General features: G+C 43.7%; 1 protein-coding gene across 1 annotated transcript; it reads left to right on the top strand.

The window, feature by feature from the left end:
* Positions 1–776: 776 nt before the first annotated feature.
* LOC106547161 (syntaxin-3) lies at positions 777–3,307 on the top strand. The gene has a single exon (XM_014064228.2). It carries the CDS (start codon positions 916–918, stop codon positions 1,813–1,815), a length of 900 nt encoding a protein of 299 aa, XP_013919703.2. The 5' UTR covers positions 777–915; the 3' UTR covers positions 1,816–3,307.
* Positions 3,308–12,023: the final 8,716 nt, after the last annotated feature.

Below are 12,023 nucleotides of genomic sequence, written 5' to 3'. Positions count from 1 at the left end.
AAAATAAGCACTTGGTCTTATTTTCAGGGAGGTCTTATTACTGTTGAGGTGCAGGAGGTGGTGAGTGTGGTCACCTCATGGCTGCTGCTGTGTTGCAAAATTTTCAGTGAGGGCTTATTTTGGGAGAGGGCTTTTTTAGTGCATGAGCTCAAAAGCCTGATTGGGCTTACTATCCGGGGAGGTCTTATTTTTTGGGAAACTGGGTAGAATAGAATAGAATAGAGCTGGAATTGACCTTGGAGATCTTCTAGTCCAGCCCCCTGCTCAAGCAGGAAAACCTCGACTATTTTCAAGAATCTAATTTCTTCTTCCCAAAGGGTCCTAAGGGCTATTTGTTTTGGGGTTGGATTTCTGCTTTGTTTTGTTCTGGGGGTTTTCGTTTTGAAGCAAGCAAAGCATATTCCGTTTGGACACCTGATATATTCAACTCAAGGAAACATCCTCCTGCATCACATGGATTGCACCCGCCAGTCATCCTAAGGGTCAAGGACGCTGCGGACAAGAGGAGTTAACAGGGTCCCCTTTGGAGTTGGCTTCCCCTGCTTCAAAACAATCTCCTTTTGGTCGCCTGTTCTTAGAAGATTCATTTTGGCAGCTGCTGTTCCACTGTTGGGCTTCGTGCCACCCACCCTTGGCATGGAATGTTGTCCAGCCGGTTGAAGTTGGCCATGTGATCCCAGGTAAAGGCTGGCTTAGAAGCGGATTGCCATGGTCAATATTTGCAATAGCTGGAGGGAGGGAGAGAAGAATGTTTTTTTTTTAAAAAAAATCTTCAACTCCCGGCTTCCCAGCCCCAGCAGCTCAGATTGACGCAAAACATTGCTGGAGTTGCTTAAAAAACGTCCTCAAAGCCAATGGGTGGATCTTACTCACCTCCTTTCCTGCAAATGTTTCAAGCATCAAGGAGGGCCGAGGATGAAGGACAGGCTGGAGGAGCTGAGGAGGCGCATGCACGAGGATGGGGACTCTCTGGAGCTGGGGGAATCCTTCTCCTTCGATAATCCCGTTTTCCAGGAAGACGAGAGCAGCCCCATGCGTAAGGTGCTCCAGGAAATAAGCAGCCTCTCCTTGGCTCTGGATAAGTTGGAGCAATCCTCCGAGAGTATCGCCAAGAAGCAGCAGCGAGTGCTTTGCTGCACCACTGAAGCAAGCATTGGTGAGGAGAAAAAAGAGCTCAGCACCATGAAGAACATGTTCACCAAAGAAGCTAAGGCTTTCCAGCCAAGGCTCGGTGACATCCAGGAGACCCTGGCCAAGGAAAGGGCGAAAAGTCTAGCCATCAGCCGCATTCGCTGTTGCCAGTTCTCAGTGCTGGTCAACCGCTACCGAGAGATCATCACCCGCCATTATGCCAAGGAAACCCACTATGTGTGGAAGCTGAAGGAGCAGATCCAGAGACAGACAGAACTGGCAGGCTTGCATCTCCAAGAGGAGGACATCAAGCAACTGGTGGAGAGCCCTACGATGCCGCGCATCGTTGGCCAAGACCTGGAAGTGCTCAAAGCCAAGCAGCACCTCGCCATGGCCCAGGTGCGCCACCAGCAGCTGCTGGACTTGGAGGCCCAGATCAGCGAGCTCCATTCCCTCTTCTTGCACTTGGAGATCCTGGTCCTGGAACAACAAGAGGTCCTCAACAGCATTGAGTACAACATCCTCCACACCACTGATTACATTTGCCAGTCCAATGAGGAGGTCAAGAAAGCCATCAAATATCAGCGCCATTCCCGGTTGTCCACCCTCTTGTCCACACTCCTAGGCCTTTGCGCCTGTTGTACATGCCTGTCGTGCATGGCAACTCCGAGTGTGTTGCGCTGAACAGCAACAAAACAACAGGACAGAGCTGTTTCTTTCAAGGAGGAAAGAGGAACCCCATTGATGACCGAGAACATCATGGAGCACTGAATGTGCATTGGAGAAGAAGTCAGCCTGGATAAAGGGGGCTGATGGGCACTTCCAAAAAGACAGTTTGGGCTTGAGTCGAGTGGGATATTTTGCTTTATTTTTTGCAAAGCAGAAGAAGGGACTTATACTGAAATAGGAAATGGGTTTCTGCAGAGCTCAGCTCCATTTTTTGCTTCTAGCAGCCCATGACTCCTTCTGGACTGCTGGTATGCAGGTTCCCATGGTTCCATGCTCAGTTGTAGGTTTTAACTACCAGGATTCAACTGCCTTCTACATCAAGAGATTCTGGTACACTTGACGAACTGTAGCGAGCGGATCGGTTGTTCTCCTTTTCTGTTTTGGGATTGGGGTTCATCCCACCATTAGGGCAATGACAAAGCTGTTGCCTCATCAGTTCCTGGACCATTTCCTTGAGCTGCAAGCGAGAAGGCTGGATTTATGACGAAGGACCTCTAACGTTCCTAGATAGATGACAATCAACCCAATCACTGTAGAACAGTGCCTTTTTGCGAGCCCAGACTCTCTCTCTCTGTCTCTCCAATCTTTGATGCTTTTGTGCGTTTTAAAAATAAGACTTTTGTTTTTCCAAAGAGGCTCAGGATTGAAGCAAGCTGCTTCAGGAGGCGCCATTCAGGTGAAACGTTGTCTGCGGTGTCTAAAGGCTTCAGCCAAATCTTACAAGGGCTGGTTTTAGCAGACGGCGAAGGACGCCTGAAGAAGTAAGAAAATATCTGGAGCTGAAAAACAGGTTCCGTGGCAATAAGCACTTATTTCTGACTTCCCTGAAATGCTGAAATGAACAACCATACATGCACTTGTAAAATATATTAAAGTCAAGCAATATATTTGCAATCCTGTATCCTCCTTTTTCCTTGTTCCCCCCCTCCCCTCACCATACTGTTTTTGCCTAAAGATATTTCCTAATATTTTGCAATGTACCTCCTATTGATTTAATCTATGTTTGTGGGAAGAAAACGTGGCATCTTTCCTCTCAGCTGGGAAATCAAATCACTGTGTCATAGTGTACACAAATAATGTATGAGTTTGCTGGTTGCAGTTCCTGGATGTTGTAATGCAGGCTTTTGTGCCTTACTTACCGTACATTTCACCCGAATAATTGACAATTGTGTTATCTCACACAGTTGGCGTAATGTGGAGGGTGAATTAAGTGTGTCAAGGGTTACAAAAACTTTAAAAGGTGTGCATGTGTGTGTGTAAGTGTTATCACAACTTCTTGGCTATCACGCAGAAAGGAAATCAGTTTCCAAATTGTTTGCTTTCTTTTTTTTATAATGTGTTTTTTTAATAATATAATTTATTTGAATACAAACAATCCATCTTCCATTAAACAGTGTGTCGCCTGGGTAGAAATGTTTTGTGCAATAAAAATAAAAATTTACAAACATATTCATTATTTAATCTATTCTTAGCTTAATACCAATACCTTAAGTGCCTAATACTATAACAATCCTCTTCTTGATTTATTTAACTCTATTAATACATTTTCTATATTTTACTCATCTACTTTTATTTCTAATTCTTACATTTATTCTCTAACCATCAATAAAACGATTCCCATATGATATAATAACCACTTTGTTCTTTCTCTTTGATTGCCAGTGCTAATCTGTTCGTTTCTGCACATTCTAATATTTTCCTAATCACTTTCTCCTCTGTAGGAATCTCTTCGCTTTTCCAGTTTTGTGCAAAATACAACTCTTGCTGTGTTTATTACACGGATAATCAAATATACGTTTTCTTTGCTATAAATTTCTGGTAAAATCCCCAACAGGAATATTTCAGGTTTTAAGTCAATATGTTGTTGTATCATCTTTTCCAACCACGTATGTATTTTTTCCCAGTATTTTTTTGCTTCTACACATGTCTACCACATATGATAGTATGAGCCAGGTGTCTGATGGCATTTCTAACATTTAGCTGAGTGATTCTTGAGTAAAGATCACAAAATCTGGTACTGCAGATCGAAAGTACCAGCTCTTGGCCACTTGTCTGGTTGAACTTGAATTTTGCCCCCTTCAGTTTTCCAGATCTCCTTCAGCTCCTCGTTTTACTGAGAAAAGTAGGGACCATGTGGTATTTTTGTCCTTTAGCAGAATCACATTTTTCATTTGCATTTCATCCATTTTTTTCTAAGGATGGCAAAGAATGAGTTTTACCAGGAAGCTCAAACCAGAAAACTCAGTCAAGTCTTCTGTTTTCATGGTGAAACAACAATGTCTTTCTTCCACTGGAGAATCTACAAAGGCATTCACCAGCATTTTTTTGAGGGAGGGGTCACATTCCTCTGCCAAACTTCTCTCTCTATAAAAATGGCTGTGTGTATGTATGTATATGTGAATATAGTATGTATGTATCAGAGGTGAAATTCAGCATGTTCTGGAGAACTGGTAGCGGAAATTTTGAGTAGTTCGGAGAACTGGCAAATACCACCTCTGGTTGGCCCCAGAGTGGGGAGGGAATGGGGATTTTGAAGCATCCTTCCCCTGCCACGCCCACTGAGCCACTCCCACATAATCGGTAATAAAAAAAATTGAATTTCACCACTGGTATGTATGTATGTATGTATGTTCCAGCATTACTCTGGAACGCCTCAAGCAATTTCAACCAAACTTGGTACACAGATGACTTACTCTCTGGAAACAAATACTGTGGGTGTAAGATACCCATAACACCCCTCAATGTGTGTGTGCGTGCGTGCGTGAGAGAGGGAGGGAGGGAGGGAGGGAGGGAGGGAGAGAGAGAGAGAGAGAGAGAGAGAGAGAGAGAGAGAGAGAGAGAGAGAGAGAGTTCCAGCATAACTCCAAAATGCCTGGGCCGCTGAAATGAAAAAGACTGAATTATATCTCTAATCACGTCACAGTACTTTTGACAGTGATAAGATTTTGGATTCAAGTTCTGTTAAGATACAGTCTGTTGTGCCTTAAAATACTCCACAAGGGGGTTCCCTCTGGTAAAGGGGAAAATCCAACATTAGAAATTATGTTTGGTTTGGACATTTTCCCCTGTAAATAAACACCTGGGCAACACCGGGTTCTCAGCTAGTTTCTAAATAAAAAAATAAACAATCTTCCTGCATTCCATTTAGGAGCAGCCCAGAGTTTTGGGGCACTTTGAAATGCAATTTCCATAACATAAAAGTTAATCAAGACTTTTCATTCATTTCTCAATGCCTCATTTCTTGGACAGCAATTTCCTTGTCCCTTCTCTTTTGCTTGCAAAAGCTGAACGGTGGATACAATGGAATTTGAAATCTTCAACACATTGGAAGTGCCGTTTCTTATGTCTCATTTTTGCTCTCTTCTTATTTTTGTTGTTTGTGCACTGCTTCCTACGTTGAAGCAAGTGACCTTGCAATAACATAATAAACAGCTCATTAAAACAGGAATAAACAATGCCCCACTACATTCTCATTAAAAAGAGAAGGGAATAAAAACCATGGATTTTCAACATGCACACAGGGAAGGACTGAATTAACCGATGGGATTTCAGCAGGCCTCCCACAGATATATGCTAAGCATTTCCTGAATTTCTTATCTGAGACGGCAGCTGTCTTTCTTCTGTTCTTCCCCTCTGAAGTTCCTCACTTGGGAAGTTTTCATTGAGAAAGCTCAGTTCTTACTACAGACTGTGAGCCATATCAAGGGGGAAGATCAGAGAAAAAGCATCCCTAACTGATTTTGGTGCTCAGGTTAGAAGGCATGTCTCCCTCCCCCCTCTCTCTCCCTCTCTCCCCCCCTCTCTCACTGTTTCCCTCTCCCTCCCTCACTCCCTCTCCCTCTCTCCCTCTCCCCCTCTCTCTCCCTCCCTCTCTGTCTCCCTCTCCCTCCCTCCCTTTCTCCCTCTCCCTCCCTCTCTCTGTCTCCCTCTCTCCTTCTCACTTTCCCTCCCCCTCTCCCTCCCTCTCCCTCCCTCCCTCCCTCTCTCTCCCTCCCTCTCCCTCTCTCTCTCCCTCCCTCTCTCCCTCCCTTCTTCCCTCTCTCCCTCTCCCTCCCTCTCTCTCCCTGTCTCTCTCCCTCCCACCCCCTCCATCTCCCTTTCTGTCATCTATCTGTCTGTCTGTGTCATCTATTTATCTATCATCTGTCTGTCTGTCTGTCTAGCTATCTAGCATCAATTTCTCTCTCTCTCTCTCTCTCTCTCTCTCTCTCTCTCTCTCTCTCTCTCTCTCTCTCTCTCTCTCTCTCTCTCTCTCATATATCAATCATCAGCCTAGCTATCTGAATTTCTAGGCTACAAGATTCCTAATAAATCTTTCTCAAGTTCTCAAATTACATCCACAACTGGGACTAGAATTTTCCTTGCTAAGCAAGGTGTTTGGTAAGTGAGTCTTGCCTGATTGTACAACTTTTTTTGGTTACACTTCTTATGTGAATCACTGCAAGTAAATCACAAGGGTTGTCCAAAAAGTCCAGCTTCCCCCAATGACTTTGCTTGCCAGAAGCCAGCTGGGAAGATGGCCAGTGATGATCACATGATCTCAGGAGGCTGCAATCATTGTAAAAACATACCAGAGGCTAAGCGCCTGAATTTTGATCCCATGGCTGCAGGGATGCTGTGATGGTCATAAACGTGAGAACCTCTTGTAAGCAACGTTTTTCAGTGCATCTTTGAATAGTCCCTTTGAATGATTGTAGGTTGAGAACTATCTCTACCTACTTTTTATTTTGATACAGATACAGATTAACAGAGTTGGAAGGGACCTTATAGGTCATCTAGTCTGACCCCCCCACCCAAGCAGGAGACCCTACACCATCTCTGACAGATGGCAGTCCAGTCTTTTCTTGAAAGCTTCCAGGGATGAAGCTCCCACAACTTCCGAAGGCAACTTCTGTTCCATGGGTTGATTGTTCTCACTGTTAGAAAGTTCCTCCGTATTTCCAGGTTGAATCTCCAATATTCCTTTGAGTGTTTTGGAGAATAGTTTGACCCCCTCCTCTCTGTGGCAGCCCCTCAAATATTGGAAGACTGCTCTCATGCCTCCCCTGGTCCTTCTCTTCACTAGACTAGCCATGTCCAGTTCCTGCAACCGTTCATTGTATGTTTTATCCTCCAGTCACGTAATCATCTTGGTTGCTCTTCTCTGCAATCTCTCTAGAGTCTCATTGAAGTAACTTCACACTGAAGTTCACAAGGAGCAGTCCTCTCCCCCCCTTCTCTCCCTCCCTCCCCTCTCCTTCCATCTCTTTTTCTTTCTTTTGGCTTCCAAGGCATTGCTTAGCTGTCATTAGCTTTTGTTGTATTATCTCTCCTGTCCAGCCTGTCTGGCTGATTCATTCAACATAGACAAGCAGAACCTTTAATAATTCAGCTTGTTAGGGGGGGGCAATGGCCAATTGTCCTTTGGAAATGGCTCGAAGATTTTTAAAAGGTGTATGTTGGCCGGGGCGGGGGGGATACATTCTAAAGAAACCAAGTTTTCCTAGGAGAAACAATTATTTCCTCTGCCCATAATGAGATGCTCAGAGGACAGACTGCCGAGAACAATGGATCCAGAATTTTAAAGGGATGAGAAATGTAGTGTATAGGCATATGGAGGACAGTTAAAAATATGAGTGACATTTAATTGGATGGCTTCCTTCCGCCTCTTGTCCACTCACTGGAGAGAACTGCAACTGAGATTCTAAGAATAATGTAGAGCAGAGCTTTCCAAACTGGGCAACTTTAAGACTTGTGGACTTCAACTCCCAGAATTCCTCAGGCAGCTGGCTGAGGAATTCTGGGAGTTGAAGTCCACAACTCTTAAAGTCACCACGTTTGGAGATCCATGATTTAGAAAGAGATTGAGATTCAATACCAGACTGAATTCAGGTAAAGGTAAAGGTACCCCTCGTGCATATGTGCTAGTCATTCCTGACTCTAGGGGGTGGTGCTCATCTCCGTTTCAAAGAAAAAGAGCCAGCGCTGTCCAAAACGTCTCTGGGGTCATGTGGCTGGCATTACTCAACACCGAACACTGTTACCTTCCCACCAAAGGTGGTCCCTATTTTTCTACTTGCATTTTTCCATGCTTTTGAACTGCTAGGTTGGCAGAAGCTGGGACAAGTAACCAGAGCTCATTCTGTTACGCGGCGTTAGGGATTCGAACCGCTGACCTGCCCACCTTTCTGATTGACAAGCTCAGCGACTTAACCACTGAGTGTCCCAATGATTTCAGGTAACCAGAGTAACCTCTAGAGACAGTTGTTCAAACGTATGCAATGAAAAGAAATTCAAAAAACACACACCTCAATCAGCGGTGGGTTTCACTTAATTTTATTACTGGTTTGCCCTGCGCATGCATGCTCACTTCATGCATGTATGCACCTTCCGCACATGTGCCTGGCTTCAAAAACATGGCTAAATAGGATGGCATAGAGCCAGGGTGGGTGGGTGGGGGTGGACCCACGCACAATCTTTGATACCGGTTTGCCCAAACCAGTCTGAACCGGCTGAATACCACCTCTGATCTCAATGTCCCATCCATCTTCTTGAAGATTTTGACACCCATTCAGGGGTCAACTTCAGAAGGTTCTGACAGGTTCTGGAGAACTGGTAGCGGAAATTTTGAATAGTTGGGAGAACTGGCAAATACCACCTCTGGCTGGCCCCAGAATGGGGAGAGAATGGGGACTTTGCAATATCCTTCCCCCAGGAGTGTGATGGGAATGGAGGTTTTGCAATATCCATCCCCCAGGAGTGGGGAGGGAATGGGGATTTTGCAGTATCCTTCCCCCAGGAGTGTGATGGGAATGGAGATTTTGCAGTATCCTTCCCCTGGAGTGAGAAGGAAATGGAGATTTTGCAGTATCCTTCCCCTGAAGAGAGGAGGGAATGGAGATTTTGCAGTATCCTTCCCCTGGAGTGGGGAGAGAATGGAGATTTTGCAGTATCCTTCCCCTGGAGTGAGGAGGGAATGGAGATTCTGCATTATCCTTCCCCTGGAGAGAGAAGGGAATGGAGATTTTGCAGTATCCTTCCCCTGGGGTGTGGAGGGAATGGAGATTTTGCAGTATCCTTCTCCTCAAGTGAGGAGGGAATTCAGATTTTGCAGTATCCTTCCCCTCAAGTGAGGAGGGAATGCAGATTTTGCAATATCCTTCCCCTGCCACACCCACCAAGCCACGCCCACAGAACTTGTAGTAAAAAAAATTGAATTTCACCTCTGCAGTTGCCCCTTATGAAAACCATTAGATGCGTTTGTAAGAATTCCAGCAACTTCCCATTTAGAACCAATTTAGCCTTGTATACATGAGGTTAGGCGTATTTTTATTTCCTTTCTTAACTACGATCCAGTGAAGAGGAAGGTCTCTTCAGTGAAAACACAGCAGATGGCAGGTGCCTTCTTTTACATCACTGTCTCTAAACTTTCATCACTCTGGAAACCAACCGTTGAAAGCCTTCTTCTTAAATCCGAACTTTGCATAATCTCTCCATGACATTGAGGTGAAGTGGAATATGCACTGCTCAAAGCCTTAGCGTAATTAATTTTAGAGAAGGACTGTGTGTGGGGTTCTACCACTGAATAACAATATGGTGCATTAAAAAATAATAATTCAAAAGATTGTTAATGTGCTTTCAAGGCTATATGGATAATCAATTCCACCTGCTTGAGAAACTGTGTTATTGGATTAGAACTTCTTCATATTTAGTATAAGATTGGCACATCTGTGTCCTATTTCTCTTAAACAATGTCATCCATAGATATTCATTGTTGTTGTTAGTTGTGAAGTTGTGTCCGAACCATCGCGACCCCAAGGACAACATTCCTCCAGGCCTTCCTGTCCTCTACTATCCCCTGGAATACATTTAAACTCACACCGACTGGACTGCTTCGGTGACTCCATCCAGCCACCTCCTTCTCTGCCATCCCCTCCTTCTTTTGCCCTCAATCTTTCCCAGCATTAGGCTCTTCTCCAGGGAGTCCTTCCTTCTCATTATGTGGCCAATGTATTTGAGTTTCCTCTTCAGGATCTGGCCTTCTAAAGAGCAGCCAGGGTTGATCTCCTCTAGGACTGACCAGTTGGATGGCCTTGCAGTCCTAGGGACTCGCAGGAGTCTTCTCCAGCACCATAGTTCAAACAATTAAATTCTTTGGTGGTCAGCCTTCCTTATGGTCCAACCTTCACAGCCATCCTTTGCAATTGGGAAAACTGTAGCCTTGACTATACACACTTTTGTTGATAGTGTGATGTCTCTGCTTTTTAGTCTGCTGTCTAGATACTTCATATTCTGCTCTCAGGAGTAAAATAGGCAGATGGAGAAGGCTAATTTTCTTCAGGATACATTCTATTACTCAGGGGTGGGACCTGCTGTACAAAAAGATATTAAGCCTTTTTTGGAAGTATCACTTGGTTGAGTAGGATGGCTATAGAAATTGAATAAATAAGTAAAATTCTATACCAGTTAAGGAGTGATGCAAGGGAACAGAGAGAAACCCCTCTTACTACAGTTAAGAAAAAGTTCAATATATATTTATTTTCCAGGTCCCTGTAAAGTTTCTTTTTTTTAGTTTTATGCTGTCTATCCATCCATTATTTATCTGTCTGTCTGTCTGTCTGTCTGCCTGTCTGCCTGCCTGCCTACATCTATCTATCTATCTATCTATCTATCTATCTATCTATCTATCTATCTATCTATCATCATCTATCTATCCATCCATCCATCCATCCATCCATCCATCCATCCATCCATCCATCATCCATCATCCATCATCCATCATCCATCATCCATCATCTATCTATCTCTCTCTCTATCTATCTATCTATCTATCTATCAATCAATCAATCATCCACCCACCCACCCACCCACCCACCCACCCACCCACCCACCCACCCACCCACCCACCCATCCATCCATCCATCCATCCATCCATCCATCCATCCATCCATCTATCTATCTATCTATCTATCTATCTATCTATCTATCTATCTATCTATCTATCTATCTCTTCTATTATCTATTTATTTATGAACTATCTATCATCTATCTCTATTAATCTTGTTTTATGGAGATTTTGATTGTATCTTTGTAAGTTCACCCAGTTCTGGAGCTGCAAATAGCAGCTGAATAAACAAAACAAACAAACAAAATAAATAATTAAACACAATAAATAAATAAATAGATAAACACATAAATGAGCTTATAATGCACATTTGTGAGAAGTCATTCATTGTAAATCCTAATTCAATACACTGACACTCTTCAAGAATGTTTATCAGATCTCTCCAATTATACACAGCCAAGATAAAGCCATCTTTAAACCTTGACAACACAGTGAAGGCTGAGGGAAATTCAGCAGAACGGAAATGTGTACACATTCTGAAACAAAATCTTTCCCAATTGTCTTATTCAAATACACATCAAACCAGCTTCAGTCTCATCCTTCTCATGATAATTGGCAGATTCTGGATTGAATGAGCTGTTTCACTAGTGTAAAATGTCATATATTTGACTCAGTCATGATGTTTGTGGCCTTCAGGGTCTGATTGAGCTACCACTGGGAGGAAAGCATTGGTAAGAAGCACATTTTTTTCTGTCTTGTGGATTCTTCAAAATCAGATGGGGCAGGGAATTTAGCAAGCCCCAAAGATGATGTCTCACAGCTCATTAGTTTTCCCCATATTGTGTACTCTAGAGGTTGTCCTTGAAAATCTTTTCTGAATAACTAAATGCCTCACTTTTAGGCATTCAGTGCTTAACAATGCTTACACCATCCATATGAATTGGACTAATTTACTCATCTAGTCCAACCCCCTGCCCAAGCAGGAGGCCCTACACTAAGGTGACCAGACGTCCCGATTATGGGGGGACAGTCATGATTTATAACAATTTGTCCTGTGTCCCGGGGCGTTTTAAAAAAGTCCCGATTTTCTGGCTTCATGTTGAAAGCCCAGTGGATTTGCTTAAGAAATCCTAACCGGGGCAAGGCAAAAGACACTGTGTCTAACTTCTCTCTCCTTGAAGATATAATTAAAATGTTAAAGCAAGAAAACGGACCCCCCCCCGTCCTTTTACCTCATTTTATAAGAAAAGATGACTCAGTACCATAGAGCTCCAGGAAATACTTGGCTAGAGAAGTCGCGAGTGTTCCTTCCTGGATTTTCTGGAGGGGAGGAGCTCGG

Source organism: Thamnophis sirtalis, unplaced genomic scaffold (assembly GCF_051295495.1).
Source record: "Thamnophis sirtalis isolate CommonGarterSnake01/CBP01778 unplaced genomic scaffold, rThaSir2_p1.2 scaffold_13, whole genome shotgun sequence".
Classification (NCBI taxonomy): Eukaryota; Metazoa; Chordata; class Lepidosauria; order Squamata; family Natricidae; genus Thamnophis; species Thamnophis sirtalis.
This window is presented reverse-complemented; position numbering and strand designations above follow the sequence as displayed.

Bases quoted from the DNA above. Each gene is read 5' to 3' on its own strand.
- LOC106547161 (XM_014064228.2), top strand. From the start codon at position 916: ATGAAGGACAGGCTGGAGGAGCTGAGGAGGCGCATGCACGAGGATGGG.